General features: G+C 38.0%; 3 protein-coding genes across 3 annotated transcripts; all 3 read right to left on the bottom strand.

Annotated features, from left to right (window-relative positions):
- Positions 1-6,986: 6,986 nt before the first annotated feature.
- On the bottom strand, positions 6,987-9,723 carry LOC113303843 (ras-related protein Rab7). Its single transcript, XM_026552929.1, has 7 exons — positions 9,563-9,723; positions 9,424-9,450; positions 9,195-9,294; positions 8,604-8,750; positions 8,434-8,514; positions 7,513-7,655; positions 6,987-7,349 (listed from the first exon to the last, which is right to left on the bottom strand). Exons 1-7 carry the CDS (start codon positions 9,613-9,615, stop codon positions 7,280-7,282), a joined length of 621 nt encoding a protein of 206 aa, XP_026408714.1. The 5' UTR covers positions 9,616-9,723; the 3' UTR covers positions 6,987-7,279.
- A 1,311-nt stretch (positions 9,724-11,034) lies between these two features.
- On the bottom strand, positions 11,035-14,705 carry LOC113303842 (proline-rich receptor-like protein kinase PERK1). The gene is made up of 8 exons (XM_026552928.1): positions 13,834-14,705; positions 12,987-13,538; positions 12,772-12,858; positions 12,606-12,676; positions 12,350-12,426; positions 12,093-12,240; positions 11,812-11,979; positions 11,035-11,547 (listed from the first exon to the last, which is right to left on the bottom strand). Exons 1-8 carry the CDS (start codon positions 14,444-14,446, stop codon positions 11,251-11,253), a joined length of 2,013 nt encoding a protein of 670 aa, XP_026408713.1. The 5' UTR covers positions 14,447-14,705; the 3' UTR covers positions 11,035-11,250.
- A 3,622-nt stretch (positions 14,706-18,327) lies between these two features.
- LOC113303841 (probable chlorophyll(ide) b reductase NYC1, chloroplastic) lies at positions 18,328-21,698 on the bottom strand. Its single transcript, XM_026552926.1, has 10 exons — positions 21,268-21,698; positions 21,071-21,149; positions 20,827-20,962; positions 20,553-20,627; positions 20,256-20,451; positions 20,057-20,125; positions 19,739-19,878; positions 19,483-19,605; positions 19,110-19,302; positions 18,328-18,944 (listed from the first exon to the last, which is right to left on the bottom strand). Exons 1-10 carry the CDS (start codon positions 21,613-21,615, stop codon positions 18,759-18,761), a joined length of 1,545 nt encoding a protein of 514 aa, XP_026408711.1. The 5' UTR covers positions 21,616-21,698; the 3' UTR covers positions 18,328-18,758.
- Positions 21,699-22,761: the final 1,063 nt, after the last annotated feature.

Raw genomic sequence — 22,761 nt, 5'->3', positions numbered from 1 at the left:
CCCAATTGAGTATTTTGATCGTAAAGTTCTGTTTGACATTGATAATCTTATAGGAAAAACTCTGCATATTGATCTCACAACTGAACAAGTTTGTTCGTGGTAAGTTTGCACGTATATGTCTTGAATTAGACCTTCATCGACCTCTCCCTCCTCTCGTTTGTGTTGGTCGTTTAACTCAGGCTGTTGTTTAATTATGAGGGTATTGATTCTCTTTGCTTTAATTGTGGTCTTCTTTCCCACGCTCAGAATTCTTGTCCTCTTCTTCTTAATTCTTCTCCTTCCAATCAGATGCCTTCTACTGATTTACCGTCTACCAGTTCTTCGGCTTTAACTCCTTCTCCTATTTCTGGGCTTGGTCCTTGGACTCTTGTTCAACCGAAGAAAAAAACCCCAACTTCTGTTCTTCCCAGTTCTTCTCGAGTTCAACCGGTTTTTTGAATAACTCAACACATTTTAATTCCTTTTCATCACCTCGCCCTCAACTCGTCCGGTTTACTAATTTGGGTAAAAATGTTTTAACTGGTAAATATTATCCCGTTAGAACTTCTGTCAGTCATTTACCGCCTACGAATTCCACCTCATCATATGTTGCTCCAGTGTCATCTATTCTGCATCCTTGTCATACTATTTCTTCTGCCTTACCCTCTATCTTAGGTCTAGGTGGCTTGTCAGTCTCCATGCAGCCTTGCATGTTGACTTCTGAAAATTGCCTCACTATCTCTTCGTCTTCTGCAGTTCTGCTCTACCATCCCACTTCGACATTCTTAATTCTTCCACTTTGTCTTTTGGTTCTTCTTTATCTTCTTCTTCTCCTGTTAATTTTGTGTCTTCTTCTCCTTCTTCTAGTTTTTCTTTTCCTTCTTTGTTTTCTTCAGCTAACCCTAATGGAGATTCCTTATCCTCTTCCCAACCTCTTTTCGGGAGATTGCAATCAACCCTTTCTGGATTCGTGGATGGTGAAGGAACGCAATAGATCCTTCAATAATCACAGACGAGATTTGTTTTTGGGGGAGGATGTGATTGAGCAATATCAAATAATTCAACGCAATCGACTAGAAATGCTTTGACAACTTCGAGAGGAGATTCTGTTTCTACATCGTCGTCTTCTTCAAAGGAATCAGCTCGATTTAATTCCTCCATCTGTACTCGATAAAATAGTACCCTTTCCTCAAGACCCGATTCTCGTTCTTCAACCTCTCTCTCTGTCTCTATCCCTAGAAGAACTACCAACTCTAAGTCTTTTGGAGAAGAATGCAAGTCCAAAATGCGACTCAAGGAATTGGCTCGACAACAAGATAATATAAACCATTATTCCACCTCTTGTAGAAACTCTAGCCTTGATAAACATTCCTCAGAATATGCTGCTTTTCCAGTTGGAGATCATTGCTCGTTGGGATCTGGAGATGTTCGACCACAGGTTCTACCGGTTCAGGCTCCTTCCTTTATTCCAGGATCCTCCGTTGGTATTGGAGAAAAGACTGATATTGATGCAGCACAAGTTGTTAGATCATTTGACTCACCAGTGCTATCTGAATCTCTTCCCAATGCCAAACCTCCACATGAAAATTATATTTTGGAATAGTCGTGGCACCTGTAGGCTTTCTTTTGTAAGAGTAGCTCGTGATATAATTAGAGAATATAGTCCTGTTATTTTTTCTATTGTAGAAACTATGGCCTTTGCAGAAAGAGCTACTCAGATTGTAAATAAATTAGGTTTTAGTAAGGCTTTTGTTGTAGATCCTGTGGGTTTTTCTGGGGGTTTGTGGCTTTTGTGGAATCCTGCTGTTGTAGATATTTCTTGTACTTCTACGTCTGGATGGTCAATCCATGCTATTGTGTCTCTTGTTAACTCTCCTCTTTCTCAGCCCTGGTTGTTATCTTCTATCTACAGGATTCCAAATTCAGCTATAAGACAACGTCTGTAGGATGAGATGGAAGCTGTCTCTGGTTGTAGCTGGTTAACCCTTGGAGATTTCAACTATTTTCTTCATCATTCAGATAAAAGAGGTGGTAATCCAGTCTCTCTCTCTCTCTCTCTCAATCTCAAGAGCTTGCTGGTGTTTTAAGTCATTGCGGGTTGATTGATTTGGCTTCATCCGGCCCAAGGTTTACTTGGAATAACCAACAGACTGGCTGTCATAACATTAGAGAGAAGTTGGATAGGGTTGCTATTAACTCTGTTTTTCAACTTCAATTTCCTCAAGTTCAAGTAAGTAACCTTTCTTATTTAAATTCTGATCACAGGGCCTTGCTAATAGATTTTAATCCTCCCAAATCTAAGTTTGTTTCTCGTCCCTTTAGTCTTGAATCCATGTGGCTTGAGGACCCTAGGTTTGAGCATGTTGTTTCACAGTATTGGTCTGAATTGTATGCTTGTCTTTATAATTCCTCAATATATGATAAATTAAGTTCTTTACGCAAGCATGCTTTAGTTTGGAATAAACTGGTGTTTGGCCAACTCAAGAATAATATCCAAGTTGCTAAATCTGATTTGTGTATTGCTCAGCAACAATTTGATGTGGTTCCTTCGGCTTTTAACAAATCGTCTGTCGACTCTTGTCTTGCTTTATATTTGAATGCTTTGCATCTTGAAGAGATTTTTTGGCATCAAAAATCTCGTGTTAAGTGGCTTGGGGCGGGACATATTTCTACTCTTGTGCATAGACATAGAAACAAAGTTGTTAGGATCAAAACAGATGATGGGTCTTGGGTTACTGGTTAGGATGAGATTTCTTTGGTTCTTGTCGATTATTTCAAAAATCTTTTCACTAATTCTATCCCTACTTCTTGTTCTTTAACTTGGCTTCAACCTCTTATTTCTAATCATGTGTTCGCCTGATGTAAATTCTTGCCTTGTTGCTCATGTGACTGATTTATAAATTTCGACTTCCTTACATAGCATGGGCCTTTTGAAAGCCCCTGGCCCCGATGGTTTTCATGGTCAGTTCTTTATCAAGTATTGGTATATTGTAGGTTTGGATGTTTCAAATTTGATAAAAGACTTTTTCGCTAATAGTGTTATGCCTTCTACTCTTAATAACACTTATTTGGCTTTGATTCCCAAGGTTGATAATCCGTCCTCAGCATCCCAATTCCGCCCGATAAGCTTGTGCAACTTTTGCTATAAATTGATTACTAAGATTCTGACTTCCAGACTTCCTCTTATCTGGATTTTCTTATTTCAAAGTCTCAATCTGCTTTTGTTAAGAACAGGTCCATCTTTGATTCAGTTTTAACCACTAATGAATTGTTCCATTCTTTCAAACTTAAAAAAGGCAAGTCAGGTTGGTTTGCTTTGAAACTGGATTTTGAAAAAGATGACGACAGGATTCATTGGGATTTTTCGAAGTTGGCTCTTTAGGCATTTCATTTCAGTCCCATTTGGATTAACTGGATTATGTCTTGTGTTTCTTCAACCTATTTTCAAATTCTTGTAAATGGTTCTCTCTCTGTAGCTTTTTATTCGTCTCGTGGTCTTCGTCAGGGTGATCCTCTTTCACCCTCCTTGTTTATTATTTGTTTAGAATTTCTTTCTTTGCTTTTAGATGCAGCTGTTTCTAACGGTTCTTTAACTGGTTTCAAGGTTTGTACGGGAGCTCCTATGATCTAATTTCTATGCCGATGATAGTATCATCTTCTTAAAAGCTACTCATTCTAATTTCACTAATTTGGCTGCTATTCTTTCTCTTTTTTGTAATTGGTCTGGAGTCTGGACAGAAAATAAACTTTCATAAATCTAGCTTATTTTTTTCCTCTAACTTTGCTCCTTCTGCGGCAAAGTCTTTGCCTAGGATTTTGAATGTTAAAATCTCTCTCAATCCAGGTAGGTATTTAGGTACCCCTACTCTTTGGACTAGGATTGGTATTCAGTCCTTTAAGGAAGTTTTTGATACGATTTCTCAGAGGTATTCTGGTTGGAAAAAGAGATCTTTAAATTTTACTGGTAGAAATACTCTAATCAAAGCTTCTATTGATCCCATTTCGAATCATTTAATGGACACTATTATGGATAAGATGCGTAGGGATTTCTTTGTCATCCTACTTACATGGGTGGTCTTGGTATTAGAAACTTATCCTCTAATAATCTGGCTTTTTTTGGCTAAGTTAGCATGGCGAATTCATTCTTACATGGATTCTTCTCTAGTAAGCTCCTACATGCTAAATATTTTCGGTCGACTTCTTTCTGGTCTTGTGATTTGAAAGGTAGACATTCTTATTTTTGGTCTAGCATTTTGAAGGGTAAAGATATTTTGAAAGATGGTATTAGGTGGCAGATTGGTAATGGTTTATCTGTTAGTTTTTGGCATGACATTTGGGTTCAAAATCTTCCTTTATCTTCTTTTCTGCATCCTGATGCTTCTTTTAATTTTGACATGAAAGTTTCTGACCTTATAAATAAAAATACAGCCCAATGGGATCTTTCTTGTGTTGCTGGCTTACTTCCTTCTCATGTTCTTTCTCTTATTAGATCTATCCTTGTTATTACTGATCCTTCTGTTTCTGATAGAATGGTTTTCCATGCTTCTAAAACTGGTGTACCTTCTGTAAAATCTGTTTATTCTCATCTTGTTACTGATGTTTCTTTGGTTAATCCACTTTGGAAAAAAAATTGGCATTCTAAGTGTTCTCAAAAACTTAAACTCTTCCTTTGGTTGCTGCCCCATAAAAAGCTCTTGGTTACAGCTCGTCTACCATATATTGGTTTACAAATAAACCCGGTTTGTCCTCTTTGTCTTTCTCATGATGAATCCTTGGATCATCTGTTTGTAAATTGTCCTGTCTCTGCACAGGTTTGGATGAAATCACAAGAATCTTGGATATCATTTTGCCTCCTATGCATATTTCTTTACATGGTCTTATTCAAACTTGTTCTCTTTCTTCATGAATGGTGATCTGCCATAGCCTGTTTTTTACCCTATATTCTCTGGAATATATGGACTGCTAGAAATAATGTGGTCTTTAATCATACTGACTTTGATGCACATTCTGTTCTTCGTGTAGCTTATGCACAGGCATATGAGCATTGGTTTAATGTTGAACTTCCTAAACATAATTCTACTGTTCGTACTGATACTGTTTATTTGGATTGGAAATCTCCTCCTTTTCCTTTTTGTAAGCTTAATTGTGATGGTGCTTCATCTATAATTTCTCATCTTGCAGGGGCTGGAGGTATAATTCGTGATAGCAGGGGCTGATGCTAGTTATAGTGTTTGGTTGATATCAGAGGCCCCGTGACCGTGAGCATGTCTACTTATGCCGTATTTTCGGGCTGCATAAGAAACACCTGCATTTTTATACAACCCCCATATATCTGGATCGAATCTTGCCTTTTCACCGTCAGGAGTCAACTCTGCAACGTTTACGGCCACTATGAACGTTCCTCGGTAGAAACGGTGGACTTGAACATTCGTTGTAAAATCTTCAACAAATTTTGGTTTACCTGGCTCTTCCATGATAGTCACATGAGTGTTCTTTGGTAAGTGTAGGACATCAAGTTCCTCGAAAGGAACCCAATGACTAGGAATTGCATCACCACTCATCCATGGTTGGACGTCAGTGGATCCGCCACCTCCAGCACCAGCACCACGACACTCTTCAAGTTCCGTTGCCAAATCGGAAACTTTATTTTCGAGCAGTTGCTCCCGGCTCAGTTGCTCATTAAATTTTGCTTTCAGAAGGGAGATCTCTGCCTTCAACTCAGAATTTTGTACCTCAACAGCTCGTTTCTCTGCTAATATTGTTTCAGAAGGACTAATAATACCAGGTAAACTATAGAAAATCGAGTTTGGTTCCTCAAACTCGTGACCAAGTACCTGAAGATTTCTTGTATGCCCAGTTGACCACCAAACCTTGACAATTTACATACTTAACATTCTCATGAGTAATCACATCAACATTTTTAACCAAGTGAGATTTGAGAGCAGCATAATCACTCTCTCTGTTATTACCCAAAGAAAGATGTTTAGAGAAATTTAATTGTCCCTCATCATAGGTGATATCTCCATGGTTAAGAGGGACATTAAACTTCTTCACAATCCTCCCTATCCCATACCCGTAACTCGAATCCCAGTAGTATATGAACAACTCAGGATCTCTATACCAAGACATATATAGTTACTCACTGAGAGAGCCTCAACAAGAAAAAATCTAGCTAGCTTTGTGAAAGAATATGGAAATTTACTTATATCTTTAACAAGATCAAGTAGTATGGATATATAGCATTAAAGCACAAACTGCAGTACTATATGTTTATACCCGAGTCAACTATTTACATAAATATCCACAAAGACGTACGTCCGGTCTGCTGTTCAATGGACAACTTGATGTATATATTTGATCCATTCAAAATGCGGAAAAACATTGTCACTTGGGAAAACATAACTTCTGAGAAGGTGTTGTTAGCTGATAATTGAATTGAAAAACATTATTGGACGACTGGCAGGAGTCTCTTATAAAATGCATTTGTGTCTGTCAAAACAAACGTCCTAAAAAATTAAAGAATTTCATTTTTTTACCGCACGTCCTTGCAGTAGTATTAGAAGCCTTGGTCCTGGAGGGACTCCCACATCTTTAAGAGCACTTTCTGTAATCAAAGGCGTAGTAGTGTCTGTTAACAAGCCTTTCTCAAAGTTCTTCTGGTAATTTTGAAGGCCAAGGGTCGACGACATGCATCTTGTTCTGGTATACTCCACTACCGGTTGAGAGTGAGTTTGATCTAGCTGATGCATAGTACCTGCAACAAGTGCACAGACGACCCCTAGTATGACTGCATCGGCTTGTTAATTTCAATGTCTCATCAACTTGAAATTTCAATGTCGATTTCTAATAGTGGTTGAAGAAACTATTTGAGAGATTCTGTATGATCTCTATGCAAAATCTGTTCACATTGGCTGGATACATCTCTATTGTGTTTATAACTCCCAGCTGGACGGAAGTGTAATAGACTTGTGCATTGGGTGTGAATCATGCTGGCTAAAGCTAGCAAGGATCAAAAATATACAATGTATATAAGCTTATTTGATAAAGATAAATGAAGTATCAATCTCCGTACAAAGATTTTATGAGGAAAGAGCAAAGAAATATAGACAGTTCCAAAGGCGCAAAAGGATAAAGAGCAGACTTCAGGTTTTGTATGGAGTGCTTGTGATATACAAAAGGAACCTTAATTAGTAATACTGCACTTGATATCTAGACAATCAAATGGCGGGGAACTGGATGCACTTTTCTATTTACGCCCCAAAGGATCGAAATGCCTAAAGTGGAAGAGTTCTTCTTATTCTTAGCATTCGCAGCCTGTAGATCTCTGTTGTCGTCCTCCACCGCCAACATCAATGGTGTCAGGAAGGTACCTTCATCATCAAACCAATCAAATGTCAGGAACAGTTTGTATAAGAGAGCAATTAAATTATCTGTGTCTCCCATTAGATACTGAGTAATTAGAAATGAGACAACACTACATAAGACTTAACAGCCAACAGGGCAAATAAAACAGTATGTAAAGAGATCACTCACATTTCTTCCTCGGGTTCATTCTTGAGAGCATTTTTTGCTATACACTGAAAGGCTGCTTCCACATTGAAACCTTCTTTGGCAGAAGTTTCGAAGTAGGGTATTCCTTTAGAGGCACACCATGCCTTTGCTTTCTTCTCAGAGACCTGTAAGTCGGATTGAAGAATTCGTTCACATAAATGTATAAACAGAAAAACACAAGATGACAGGTCTACAGAAATGTTAAGAAAAATGCAAATGCATGGAGCGCATGAGCACGAGCAGACTAGTTTAAGTTGCATAAGTTCAGTGCAAATTTAACAATTTTATACTCCGAGTAGTAGCCAGTACTATAAGCATCGCTAGCAACTTCGGGAAAGAGTACATATATTTTGTCAATTGTATGCTAAAAAACCTATTTTGTCAATTGTACGCTAACAAACCTACCACTAGGACAACGACAAGAGACATTTTTTAGAGTATCTGCTATCATTGCTCATTGTTCTGATCTTTTACTGGTTTCCATGATGAATTTGCCCAAGCAAAACTTGCTACATATGAGTCTCTTTCATTAGATTGAAGCTAGAAACATATGATGCTGATGCTATACATGAGCAACAACAGTTTCTGGGGATTGATACTCAGCTCATACCCTCAAATTCCAGCTACGAGCCTATATACGGATGATGCGATTCTTATCTGCAGTTCTATACCTCACTATTAATTTGAGGGGGAATGAGATACACTTTTTTCACACCTCACCCAATTAGAAAAAGCAACATCAGTGACTCCAATACCTGCTTTTTCTTCCGTCTTAAACTTCCTTCGGGGGACATTTATGTTAACATAATGCCTCAAGGAAGGCAACTACGAAAACTACTTTACAGTTACAGATTTCTAATATGTACATTTTGAGAGAGAAAGAGGGAGGGGGAAACATCGTACCACTCGGCTGTTGCCACCATCAACATCTATCTTGTTCCCCAACACCACAAACGGAAAGTTTTCAGGGTCCGATGGACTAGCCTGGAAAATGAACCAGTACATTATACACTTAGGATTGTGCTTAAGCTAATACTTCGAAGAGATTATAAAACAAAGGTTAATAACAGTACCTGAATCAGAAACTCCTCACGCCAATTGTTGAGGTTCTCAAATGACTTGGCAACATTCACATCATATACCAGAACACAGCAGTCCGCACCACGGTAAAAAGCCACCCCAAGGCTTTGGAACCTTTCCTGCCCAGCCGTATCCCATATCTGTAAATGTGCCCACATAAAGTTCAATTCAATTACTTCCTTTATTAATTACACGCCAAGCCAATAGATATGGATACGAAACTTTAGAACAGATTTAAATCACATGACACCCCTCTAAAACCCATAAAGATGTAAAAGCAATACATGCAACAACCCAACATTTCGGAAAAAGATTGGGCCCTGATCAAGAAATCATGCCTAGTACCATATCGTTAACATAGTTAGAGCTTTATTCTTTTTGTCTCGCATTGAACACCCAAATCATGTATTTCCCCCAGAATCCATGTCCAACAAACCAACCACCAAAAGCAAAAGCAAATAACGAATTCGTACGCACAAAAAAGCATAATTGATTTACACCCACAATACAAGGACTATAAATGGAACTACACAAGGAATAAAACATCAAAAACTACCCAAGAAAAAAGATGATTCATTAAGTACCTGCAATGTGAACAACCTATCTTCAAACTCGACTTCTTTGGTCAAGAAATCTGCTCCAATAGTAGCTTTATACTGATTACTAAATTTACGATTCACATATCTGAACACAATCCCATTAAAGAAACAGCACAGAAAAGATTCATCTCCAAATCATAATTTACGATTAAATTCCTAAACTTTAAAACCTAAAAAAAAAAAATCAATAAGAAAATAAAAATAAAAAGGATACTGATTCATCAAAGATGTCTTCCCGACCCTATCAATAAAATCAACAGATAAATTAAAATCAAAATAAAAACAATTGAAAAACGAAGAATCATTAGGGATTTGAAAGACTAATCAAAATGGGGGAGAAATTGAGAGCTAACCCGCTATCACCGAGGATTATGACTTTCAGGAGAACTCTTCTACGCGATGCCATTGATTCTGAATTAGGGTTTTCAGAAATCAAAACCTAACGAAACTCTTTGATTTCAGTTGTAACAGAGAGAATCGGGAAAATAAAAATAAAACAAAATTAGTTGGAGGCAAAAATTAATGATATCATATTATATATAGATGTGGTATTATTAGGAGCTTTAATACCGTTAAGGGGTCGCTTAAACTAGGACTTTCCAGCCAAATGGGCATCTCTTGAATATTCTTCACGAGTACTAAAATGGCCCTTCAAGAGACTAAAATAGAGTATTTTTTACTTTTTAGAATTTTTCATATTATAAGGGAATCGTGGTGTCACCATAATTTGTTACGGATGGAGATTTTAAATATCTGGATCTCATGATTTTCGTGTAAGAATCTTCATTTTTGGAAATTCAGACTAATAGATCATGTGAATAAATTTTAAACTTAAAATGTTTGTTAATATAGAGTTGTGATGTTTACACTAAATGAACAATGATTAAAGACAATGAATTAAAAATGAGAGAACCCATTATTTGGTTGAATTGTTGGCAAGAAACACAAGCAAACAGGTGCATGAAAGAAGCCAAAAACGGGAGTTAGTTTTAATTTCTTTTGGTAACAAAATATTTTGAAAAATGGGTCATTTTGACTCATGACAGGTGGCTAAATCCAATATAATTTGTTTCCTTGTTTCTAGTCTAGGGGTAGATCCTAGACAACCTAATTACTTATTTCTAGGGTCTTGATACTTTTGAACAACTAATCTCTTGGTTATATGTATTTGGTATGATATCAATTCACAGCCCATTCTGCTGAATCATTCTCTTCAATTCACAGCTTGGAACCACTAAGTAAATGAGAGAAATCACCATCAAATGTTGTCATGTGATGTGATGTGATGTGGTACCCATTTCATCCTTAGGGAATGTGTGTGGGACTAAATTTCTGTGATTGGGGTTAACTGTACCTAGATTGTGCAGTAAAGCTTCAATATGGTAGTAGAATACTGAAAAGTCTTATGCTTGAATAAAAGCATGTGGCAGGCAAAATCAAAGTTCTAGCTGATGCATCATTTCCTTACTTTGTTGCTGGATGGATGTTCAGTTTCTTCTTCCATCTGCAATAATCATAGTGAGATACAAATCATAGCCCCACTCACCACCAAATTCATCTTTCTCATCAACCACAAAAGAACAAGGAGGTACCTGCTCAAGAGAAATGGATATGGCAACCAGCATATGTATCGTGCGGCAGATAAATGAGGTTTTAATAAACGATGGATTAGATAAAATATCAGAATCCAGCTCAGAACAGCTTGTTTGCCTGTCTTTTACTCCATTGACAGAATCCAACTCCAAAAAAAAATCCAGTCAAAGAACCGCACAAACATAATGAAAGAATATTCAATAAATATCCACAACCAAAACATTGCCGCCCATGAAACAGCCTTACAACCAAAAGAATTGAATTGATTCTGCATTATTTTGTTTTACAATCACTAACAAATAGATACAATGTAGGGGAAAAAAAATTGAAGGAGAAAAAAAAAATCTGTATAGGTTAACGTAGTCGGAAACACAAGTTGCTTTGACATTTTCTCGAGTTTGCAGGTCATACATAAAGGTAATGATGTCAGTTATTTTATGAGTTTCCACTAAAATCCTTGACTGTCTTTTTTCGTTGTCCGCCTTGACATTTCTCCAGTTTGCTGGCCTTCGCTACTTGATCCAGATGGGTTGAGACCATACTCACTTGTAGGTGGAGCACTATACTCTGTGCTAGTATACTCTGTGCTGTTTAGTGCCATTTTCCTAAATTTCTTCATGTCTTCGTTGTACTGGAAGGTGTCGTAGTCGGAGCTTTCATGGGAACTATAGGTCGATCTATGTCCAGGTTTCATGCCTTCGTTCAGATCAGAGACAGACGCATCTCCTTCCAAAGCTCGGACTATCTGTTTTTAGTTATGGGTATATGTGTTTGTTAGTCTCAAGCAGTAGAGATAACATTGCATATATGGAACACAAGAACTTCACATTGATACAAGCAGATAACTAATCTCATAGGAAGTAAAAGAGACCAAATAACTCGATCCAATTAAAACTGGGAACTGGGAAGTTCAGTGTCTGTCCAGCTCAGAAGTGAATTAAATGGCTAACCATTGACAGTTGTAGACTCATAATAAGCAGTAAATATATCTAGAATTTGAATGAGTTACCTGGCTCATTTGAGGCCGACGTCGAGCAGAATGGCGCACAGCTGCAGCAGCACAAGCTACCATGCGCTTCATCTCATTGTGGTTGTAACTTTGCAGATGCTGATCCACGAGAATATCATAAGCTTCGTCGCTGTCATCCTCCAAAGCTCGTTGAAGGATGGGCCTTGCCTATAAAACCAACAGATGATTCAATTAAGTAACCATGAAGGGAACCTTGGAGAATCCCAAACCAGACACACATAGCGAATCTAGGAATGACTGTATTGGTTAGGAATACTGACCCAATCTACCAAGCTATCCTCTGTGAAAGAGTTGTTAGCATCCACAGGTCGTCGTCCAGTAATCAATTCTAGAAGCATGACCCCGAAAGAGAAGACATCTGACTTTTCTGAGAGTTTACCACTTGCTGCATATTCTGGAGCTAGATACCTGAGCATGCTAGCACGTTAGTACAAATTGATCCAGAGTAGAACAAGTCGCAGCATCAATTAGTGAATAAAATACATGAGATTTTATAATATCTAAGTACTGTGCTTACCCGAATGTTCCCATTACCCTGGTTGAAACGTGGGTATTGGTATCAGAAGAGAACTTTGCAAGCCCAAAATCTGCAACCTGAAAGAATATCAAGATCAAGTTATTAGTAACTCGAAGGAGACGTGAAACACCATTTGTGTGTGCACCACAAGATGAAGATACCAGGTATCTTCTAGAGTTTGTGATTTAGGAACAACCTATTAATGAATTAACGTTTATCATATCAACTAGCAAACACTGACGGATCTGAATCCTACCTTGGCTTCAAATTTGGCATCAAGAAGAATGTTAGCTGCTTTAATGTCACGATGAATGATTTTAGGATGACCTGCAAATGAAATTATTTTAGTCCCCAAGGAAATTTAGTAACAAAACTGATTGTGACTAAATATTGTTGTCCATAAAGACAACAAAGGAGCTCACAATCTTCATGTAGATACGCAAGTCCTTTTGCAGAGCCAAGAGCAATTCTAAGTCTAGTGGCCCAGTCCATTGTCGGTCGTCCCTTTCCTGCAAATTAGATTCCAAGATACGTGGTTAGTAAAAGCAATAACTGGAAGACACCAAAGTAATTCTAGTAGCACCCCAGCAATAGTTATGGAAGAAAAAATAAGAATTCCCTGGATTTAAAGGCATACCATGTAAATGGAACTCCATGGTGCTGTTTGGAACAAACTCATAAACAAGCATTCTTTGAGACCCGGTGCTGCAGTAACCAACCAATGAAACAAGGTGCTTATGATGTACACGGCTAATAATTTCAACTTCAGCCTGAAACTCACGCTCTCCCTGCCCACTTCCTAGTTTAAGATGTTTAACTGCTACTTCTTTCCCATTAGGTAGTATTCCTTTATGTACATACCCAAAACCCCCTTGACCCAAAAGATTATAATCAGAGAAACCATCTGTGGCCCTAACTAACTCTTCGTATGTAAATGTACTCTTTGAAAAACCCAAAGCCATTGGCGGCGGCGGTGGATGCGGACTTTCATACTCCGAGTAATTAGAACCAGAATCTCCACTGCTTATAAATGGTGGTGGTGGAGGCGGATGTACTGAACCCATACTGCTTAGTGACTGCTGTCGTCCTGGTGGAGGATTGAGCTTTGGTGGCATATTAACAATATGATCAGCTGGTGGCGGAGGAGGAACATTGTACGACCACTGTTGTGGTTGTCCACCATAGCCTTCTGTTAAACCAAAATCACAAATAAACACAAATAAGATAATTTCAAAGAAGTTCTGGCATCAACTATGAAGGACCTCAGCAACATGGTTAGAACTAAACTCTGGCCAACATAGAGCGTATAATTTCCGATTCAATTTGTCATCTCATCTCCTAAGTAACATTATGTCCAATTTCAATGTTTCTCCCAAGAAATGTAGTTCCAGGGACATCAAAATATGTCCAATTCTAAGCTACAATTTCAATACCAAAATTCTGATGAATTTTTCTTTTGTAGATTTCAAAAATGAAAATTATACCTTTAGGTGGAGGAGGTCCTCCATAGTAATCAACAGGATATTGATCTCTTTTCTTCTTTTTCTTACAACAAATAAACAACAAAGTCAAAACAACCAGAACAGCTACACCACCAATCGCAACTCCAACAACAAGACTAGTCGATATTCCTCCTCCTCCGGAATCTGGCGGAGACGGTGTGTTTGGTGTGTTTGACGGCGTTCGTGGTGGAGATCTACCAACAGCCGGAGGTGGAGGAGAAGCTCTAGTCCCAGGAGTTTTAGGAGTCGGAGTTGTACCAGACGGTGACGGCGGCGATGGTGGAGACGGCGGAGAAGGGGAAGAGCTAGGCGGCGTTCCAGATGGAGTTGAAGGAGTTGTAGGTGCTGGTGGAGATTCAGACGGCGTAGATGGAGTGGTTGGAGTTGACGTTGGTGGTGGTACAGATGGAGTCGTCGTTGGTGGTGGTGCAACCGGTGTTGTTGGTGGAGGAACCGCCGGTGTTGTCGTTGGAGGTGGAACCACTGGTGTCGTTGGTGGAGGAACCACTGGTGTTGCAGTTGGTGGTGGTGCTGTTGTTGGTGGTGGTGCTGTTGAGTTTGTTGATGGTGGTGATGTTGGTGATGGTGTTGACATTGCTTATACACTAATCAATCAAAACCCTAAACTATAAATAAATTTTCAAGATCCGATAATGGAATTGAATTTTTGTTTGTCAGAGGTTCATCATTAATGAGATGGAAGATGGAGAGAAGAATAAGGAGGAAGAATTCTCTTCTCCTCTTCTTTTATCTTCTTTATCTCTCTCTCAATCACAGAGAGACAGACCCACTGTACTTTCACAACTTGATGAAGAAGGAGATTTGATTTTTAGAGAGAGAGAGAAAAGAAGGAATATTGTTTTAAGTTGAGTAAAATAATGAGAAAGAAAAAAAAACGGATGAAAAGTCTTAAACCCTGTTTTCACACGCGGGTTAAGTGACTGACAGAGATGAAGAAGTGTTTTGATTACTCTAAACTGGATCTGTTTACTAGGGGCCTACACACGGTTGGCCCGCGTTTTTCTATTTTAGTTAACCAAAACCCCTAGAGCAATTTCAAATCTACTTCATAGCTAGACCATTTGTGACCGGAATTATTAACTTTAAAGCGCGTCTACCTGCTAGAACTGAAATTAAAAGTAAAATATTTTTTTCGGAAAAATATTCTGAGATTTTATATTTTTTGTTTTTGGTTTCTAGACATATTATTAGAAAATGTCATAAGTTGTGCAGAACACCTGGCGGATAGGATATATTTTCGGTTTTCATAATACCATTTTGTGCACTTTCTTGTTAGTTGTTCAACTAGTATATATTAATTTCATCATTTAGTTTAAATTTTGGTAAAAAAAAAATCACAAAACTCACTAGGAGATTTTATTGACAAAAAGCAAAGAAAACAGAAATAAGTGGATAGGGGAAACCCCATGAGACATAAATAAGAGATGAAAAGATTTTTAAAAGAAAAAAAGTATACTACAAATTATCTGATTTAATAAGAAGACAGGCTCTATCCGTCACTATCCAAAGCTGCCTGGATAAAACATGGTGGATCATTCCACCATTTAGAACTTGTGGTAGCTTCGTGTTTAGCCAACCAAACAGCCGTTGCATTACATTCTCCATAAATGAACTGCAAACCTCCAAGGCACCGGAAAAGGATTTGATAAAGCTTTAATAACTTGCATCGAGCAGACACTGAGTTACTTACTCCAATTGACTGCGGCAAGCATCCAACAACCAAACCGTTGTGATTATGAAGTAAAACTCCACACTCACATGGTCTTGAATTGCCTAAAGAACATACATCCCAATTATCTTAAACCAGCCATATAATGGAGGATGACAACCTACCTCTTTAGCAGGGACGGATCTATCCCCGGGCTAAAGGGTGCTAAAGTCTGGGTGATCTTGTTAGTCCACAAGCCTATTTTTATTTTTATTTTGCTCGACCAAGCTTCTAGCCCGGACCTTAAAAGAAAATTTATATTTCATGGGTCCCTCCTGCTCTTTAGAGTTTCAGTCCTTTTACCTTCGAGAAACACACTTGCGGGTCCTACTGCTGCGGGTCTTTTAAATGTTTGGGACGGTTGGACCTGATTTTGGTCCCTTCCGCACTAAACATTGCTTAGGTACTAAGTACAGTTACTTGACGTATCCTAAACAGCTACCGGTTGCCGGAATCAATCCCGGCGTACTCTCTTGATAATCCTGTAGCAACCGTGCTAACGGGTACTAATTTTAGGATTCAAATTTGGTGTACCTAGAATGACTACCCACTAACCGCATCTTATATTGACCCTACTTTCCTTGCTTTAATTCGGGGATTGGTCGCATGAACAATGCTCTCCCACGTTGTGTTTACATTACAGCCCTCCCTTGTTTGTTGTTCAGCTCAAATAATTTTCAAAAATTCAGATATGTTGTCAAGCTTAAAATCAAACCTAAATAAACTGGTAGGTTAAGTTGTGTAGATAAGTTTATCTGTGCTTAATCATGATCAATTATTATTAGATTAATGTTAAAATTCCCTTCCTTATTTTCTGGCCCGACTATTCGTATCCAATTATTCATTTGGTACAACTAATTACTGATTTTCTTGTAGTAATATATATTCTGAAACAGTGCTTTTCTACAGAGCGAGAGAAAAAATCATACTAAAATCGCCTCTCACAGTTATCTTTTTTTTCTTTTTTTATTTGATCCGAATAGGCTCGTGCCCTTCCTCTGGAGATGTGTAGGGGATGGGCTGTCAGAGACTGTTTTTCTTGTATTGGTTTTTTCTCGGTCGGTTAAGAGTTTTTGATTCTCAAAATGGGGAGTGGAAACTATAAATCGGTGGATTCAACATTTTAAATTTTACAGTCACAAGTAGTTATTTTTAAACGAGGGTCCACACTGTGGCGCCTTGTGATAAAGAAAGGCTGCCATAGAACCCATTCAACAATACAAGACTTTTACCAGCGCCGACTCAGTCGATGCCGCGTTACTGAGAAAACGAGACCAAAAACTTCCAACTTGATCAGGCTTGGGACTGCAATTCGGTATTCAACTCAATTAGCAATGCTAGTTTCATATTTGACTAAAAAAAATGTTCTTCATCATTATCTACTAGTACTATACTGATATTTGAATATCTGCCGATGATAATATATAGTTTTTATGTACCAATGCACCTGTCTGGAACATGGATGCTGTCCCCTCCGTCTAATCCAGATTAACCGCGTGGCTCGAAATTTATTATTCCGCTCTGGGTTTATACACGATGGAATGATGCTCCGATCCTTACCTATGTGGGTTGTGTCGAGGCTCTGGCAACCCGACGTAAAAATCTGTTATATTTTTAATGAGATAAAAATCTCTAGACCACCCTAACTTGCTCGGGAAAAAAGTTTCTGTTTTCGGTATTCAGAATGATGCTTTGATCCAAGATAATGTTAACATTCCGTTACCGTGTGCATAAGGGTTTTAACTGCTGCAAATCTATCTATTGCTAAAGTTGATTTATGACAATTCTGTGATTTTACGGAGGAATTTGATTGAACCTTAAAAATTAATTTTTTAAAATGTACCAAAAGATAATTCTGCCAAACACAATCATTGGCACCACATGACATTCAAAGACTTTTGCAGCATGTATTTCATTGTTTATTATGGGTCCTATATAGAGGTAGTGCTGTAGTGGTGGTGGACCGGTGGTGCTGATATTCTTTTATCCCATTATCTCTTGAGATTCATAATTGATTCAAATATCATGACGACAAATGGACCATTTGGAATGAAGATCCTTTACAGATCGACCACCTTTAAATTGAATACAATTGGCAGAAAACTTTTTGCCTACTGGTACTAGCATCCTAGGAGGATTTCTCATTTTCAAAATTGCAGTAAAGCCTTTGTAGGCGCAATCAAAGGAGAATTTAGAGATAACGTGGAGGGAGTATCATTTTTTTCCTTTATCACAGTCAGAATCAAGCTCCCCACCAAAAAACTTTCACTTTATATTTTCTTATTTTGCGTAGAGTCAGCAGTTGCAAGGATCAAAAGCTTCATACATTTTTGTGAAAACATGCACACCGGCACAGGTTACAGGAACCGGTTAGCAAATGGGGCACAGGTTTTGCTCGCATCTATCTGGATCCACCCGTCGGAATAGGTTCCAAATTCATACCCATAAACGTGTGTATTTCCTTAGACAACTTTGAGTTTCCATAGCGTATAAGCATTGGCTAAAAAATTCTTTTGCAAGTCTTTATTTCAAGGTTTGGTTCCATTACACTGACTTTTGACATGAGGCATGTTTAACTACTGTAGAAGATGGAAGCCATCTGTAAGATACTCATACCTATGACTTTTCGATTGTTAATGTTATGTCAAACACACGCAAAACAATCGGTGACGAAGGAGTGACGGTGCGATATAAACAAGTAATAGGAGAAAAGTAAGTAAAGAGAGAAATATAACGTGCAACGAACATGACAAGTGATACTCCTAGTAAATGAAATTTTCATTAGAACTACAATAAAGAAATACATTCTAAATTCTATAAGCTAACCGACTGAAAATGATCAGTCGATGAAACTTCTCTTTTGTTTTTTATGTTTACAGGAAAACAATTCTGCTAGAATAGTTTTGCCATTCACCCAGGACTTGGGTCCAAGGGTGAATTTGATAATGAACAGATGGGTTTTAGATTTACATACTTTTTCTACAAATGGGTAGAACATCTGTTAAAAAAGATTGGATGAACGATTTAATGAAACCGTTACATCTGTAGTTTGGTTGATGTACCTGATTTCAGCTGTGTTGTTGTTGACGTTGTTCTGAGTTAAGTCTTACTTTGCCAAGATTTAGAGTAATTTGTTTCAGTTTTTTGTGGCAATTGATACGGAATCATGAGTGAAGGGTTATGTGCCAGGCAGTATGGGAGTAGCACTTGAAAGGATTATGAAGGCGCAAACAACTGAGAGAGAAAACACTGAGACCCAAGTGTTTTCTGTGTACATCTCCATTGCATCGGTGAAAGAAAACCTTGCACGGCTTTCTGCCCAGTTACGGATTCTATCTGCCTCTGATGCGTATAATGCTCTTCCCTGCAGTGGTGAAATTTATCCACAAGTTAGCTCTTGGATGAAACAAATATTAAATATTTTTTTATGCAAGTTTTAATGATGACTGACACTATGCCAAATGATACACGAGTAGGATTTCCAGAAAACATGAAGATGAAGGATAAGAAGAATCAGAACTAAGATTACCTTATCATCGAACCACCGGCCTCTGCGCACCCATGCACTGACTAACGCAAGCAAGATTCTAGGTGGAGTTAAGTAATTGATAGATTTTCCAGTTCCCTTGACAACCCGCATTCGTGGAACTAATGTTCTTGCAACTGTCTCCGGAAGTTCACATATTATGTTAAACGCCTGTTTGTTTTTGAGACTTGCACCACTGAAAGTGAACAGCAAATGTAGTATGCATTGTTAGTTCACAGTCTTATTTGGTGTTTACAGATAGTGCTAGCGAAAAAAGCGAAGTAGTCAACTCAGGAGACATGTCAGTATTAGTGGTTATTTTCTTCGCTAGCATAAAAGTAAAAAAGTAAAAATCAGAGCGGAACATATTTAGTACCTCAGGAGCAATTCTGTCAGGACCATCCCTGGAGATGCTGTATGTACTCCTACTCTACATCGCTTGGACTCTTTCAGAAGTGATGATTGAAGCTGCCTTAAGCCACACTTTGTAGAACCATAGCTGTAAAATGTAAATATCATAACCAGCATCAGCACAACTCCGGAACAAGTTTAATCATCAATTAAGGATATATTATGATTTCTGTAGTGTGGGTGCAAAGGATTTCAAACAAGCCCAAGAATTAACAACTTACACAGCTGTCAAAGGGGTGCTAGAACCTCCTGAGCCAGCCCCATCCATGTTAAAAATATGACCAGCCTTGCCTTGCAATTCCATCACGCGCATGGCTTCTCGTGTGCAAAGTAAAGATCCAACCAAATTCGTGGAGACAATCTAATCATAAAAGCACATCAGTTAGAAGAATGCCCAAAAGCTTCATTAAGATCTATTCAGTTGAATAATTCGCAATTATCATATGATAATATACTCCCAAACTCCACTAAATGGGCGAAGATGAAACTTCTCCAATGTAGCTAGCAGAAATACAATGTTCAGCGTAATAGACTCATACCTGTTCAATATCTTCATTTGTAAACTCCAATAAGGGTCTGAAACCTTTATTTGTGCCGGCGTTGTTAATCTGCCAAAGATTGTACAGAATCATTACTAGATAGTTGCATACAGGAAATTAGATCAAAGGGTTCCATATTTGATTATAAGTTCAAGGATCTCCATGTAAATGTCATTAACCCAAATGCTGCACCACTTACCCAAATATCAATAACACCAAGTTCACCAACAGCAAAGTTTGACAATTTCTCCACATCATCAGGGTTGCCAACATCACATGCTATGCCAATGACTTTAGCATGCGACAGTTTCTCTTTAGCTTTTTCACCTAAGCTGAGTATACCTTCCCTTAGATTCTCTTCAAGCTCCCTCACAGTTGTTTGAACGGATTCAGGGCTGTTTTAAAACATCCAATTAGGACACGCTTGAATTCAAATCCCGTAAACCATACACAAAATGGGTTGATTGTAGGACAGGAAAAAAAATTGAATTGGCACCTGCGGGAAGCAATAACAACACGATCTCCAGAAAGAAGAAACTCTCGTGCAAGTGCTTTGCCGAGTCCCCTGGTGCTGTTTAAATAAAACACACAAAAACGGACATGTAAGCAAAATGGATAACAAAACAATTACAAGAGCATCTCAGACCCGCAAAATGAAATTTGGGCAAAATGGATTACTATGATAACAACAGTATCTTCAAGTAAAGATCAGCACGTAGAAGTTAAAATTTTCGCAATATAAGAGATGTAAATGAGAATACTATTACTACCTTCCAGTAATGACGACATTTCGTGGACCCTTTCTAGCCATTTCCTCTAAAACCAGATTAGCACCTATCATTGTTCCAATGATAATACCACCAAGCCAACTATACCAAATCAACGTATTCAAGTGACTATCCCCACCTTCATAAACAACCATGTACAAATCAAAATCAAAACTCAAGTCTCAAAGTAAAAACTACAAATAATTTCCAATGAATTGGGGAAAGTTTAGAATTATTGATGTCACACCTGAAATTTGAAATCCAACTGCAACAATGACTCCAGTACTCATCATAGTGATAAGGTATCTTCCAATTTGAGTCGCACACTGAAAATTCAAAAATAAGAACAAATTAACAATTGAACCTAATCAGCTCATCAGCTTCCTAATTGCAATTAAGAAGCATAAAAATCAAGCAATTTAAGGGTTTTTTATAGTAACTTACAGAAAAGAAAATCTCTTCAACTTTAGCAACAACACTTTGATACTCTTCCTTTCTAGATTCACCACCACCAGACAATTTAAGAATAGCTGATTTCAAAGAGGAAAGAGCATTCTTTTTCTTCATATCTTCTTTCACTAACTTCCCTTCTTCTTCAGACCTAAACGCTTTACATTTTTGTAAAGACAATAATCCACCTCTACACCCATTTTTATGCCCCGTAATGGATGTCACACCATCAAATTTAGCTGGTTTTTTGTGCAAAAATGGTTGGACATTTCTAAATGGTTCTTTAAAACTCAAACAATTGAATTTCTCTGGTGATAGATAAATCTTAGCTACTGTATCCATGGTGAAGAAGATGCAAAGATCTGTAAAGGTTTTTGTTTTTCTCTACTAGCACTTCAAATTCTGTAAGTTATAGTGAGTGAGAAATTTCTGAAGATGAAAAGATCTTCTTTTCTTCCACTTGTACCAACCTTAACTACTTATGATTCAATACAACACACAACATTACATTATTTTGTGTACTACTCACGTGACTCTTTTATATCCAAATTTTGAAAACAACAAAGATAATGTTAGCCAATCATATTATGCCATGTAGATGGATGTAGGTTTTTTCAGTGAGTTGGGATGTAGGGGATAGAGGCTTTTCCATTTTACAAGGAGTAGAAGAAATATCTTGAAAGGGAAGCGTACTGTGATGTCCACACGTTAGAAAAACCTCATCTGATCTCTTCGTATAAGGTTGCCACGTGGATGGATTGTCCTTGTCAGCGCAGTCTCTTTTGCGTCCAAGTCACGAAAGTACCCCTCAATGTTTATACGCAATGATTTTTTGTGGAATGTTTGGGGATGGGTTAAGGTTATTCTGGTTTTTGGAGTAACTGACTGTATGTCACAGATCCAAGATGTTTTGGTAAATATCAGTTCATAGGTAGGTTTACTTTTGACATGATGATGCTGTTGAAATACTGTATTATATATTCATCCTTCGCGGAGTTCGTCTAAGAATCTATTTTTACAAAAGTTATTGTTTGTACACATTTGAACATCATGGCGTTTGCAAGGATAAATTGGTCGAGGTATCACCAGGATACACGACCCCGACTCAACCTCTAATAAGTGTCAGGAGGCTCCCGCTCAACCTTTGATTAGTCTCATGCGGCAGTGGAAGAAAAAATCGATGAGAGCCCGTTGTTCATAATTTTGTAGGGATTCCAACTACAAAGACGAGGGTACCGAATACTGATATAATTTACATGTGTTTAAGTGTCAATTTCATACTTGTTTTAGCTATTATTCTTACATATTATGTTGGTTTTTCTATCTTATGTGTTATATTAGGTGAATCATCCGAAAAGGAGCTACAAAGTGAACAAGAAAATAGAGCATCACTACAAGCAGGGACGGGTCAAGGACCAAATGAACTCATTCAAATACGAAATTTATTTTCTTCATCTTGTAAATACGAGGGCAACACAAAAAAAAAAG

The sequence above is a fragment of the Papaver somniferum genome, chromosome 8 (genome assembly GCF_003573695.1).
Source record: "Papaver somniferum cultivar HN1 chromosome 8, ASM357369v1, whole genome shotgun sequence".
Taxonomy (NCBI): domain Eukaryota; kingdom Viridiplantae; phylum Streptophyta; class Magnoliopsida; order Ranunculales; family Papaveraceae; genus Papaver; species Papaver somniferum.
This window is presented reverse-complemented; position numbering and strand designations above follow the sequence as displayed.

Excerpts from the sequence above, each read along its gene's own strand:
- LOC113303841 (XM_026552926.1), bottom strand. The coding sequence starts at position 21,615 with ATGGATACAGTAGCTAAGATTTATCTATCACCAGAGAAATTCAATTGT. Across the intron at positions 19,303-19,482 it reads CTGACAGAATTGCTCCTGAG|TGGTGCAAGTCTCAAAAACA; the intron begins GTACTAAATATG and ends GTTCACTTTCAG. Across the intron at positions 18,945-19,109 it reads GCCGGTGGTTCGATGATAAG|GGAAGAGCATTATACGCATC; the intron begins GTAATCTTAGTT and ends TCACCACTGCAG.
- LOC113303843 (XM_026552929.1), bottom strand. The coding sequence starts at position 9,615 with ATGGCATCGCGTAGAAGAGTTCTCCTGAAAGTCATAATCCTCGGTGAT. Across the intron at positions 9,295-9,423 it reads AAGACATCTTTGATGAATCA|ATATGTGAATCGTAAATTTA; the intron begins GTATCCTTTTTA and ends GATTGTGTTCAG. Across the intron at positions 8,515-8,603 it reads GTGAGGAGTTTCTGATTCAG|GCTAGTCCATCGGACCCTGA; the intron begins GTACTGTTATTA and ends TTCATTTTCCAG.
- LOC113303842 (XM_026552928.1), bottom strand. The coding sequence starts at position 14,446 with ATGTCAACACCATCACCAACATCACCACCATCAACAAACTCAACAGCA. Across the intron at positions 12,859-12,986 it reads CATGGAGTTCCATTTACATG|GAAAGGGACGACCGACAATG; the intron begins GTATGCCTTTAA and ends TCTAATTTGCAG. Across the intron at positions 11,548-11,811 it reads GTCGGCCTCAAATGAGCCAG|ATAGTCCGAGCTTTGGAAGG; the intron begins GTAACTCATTCA and ends AACTAAAAACAG.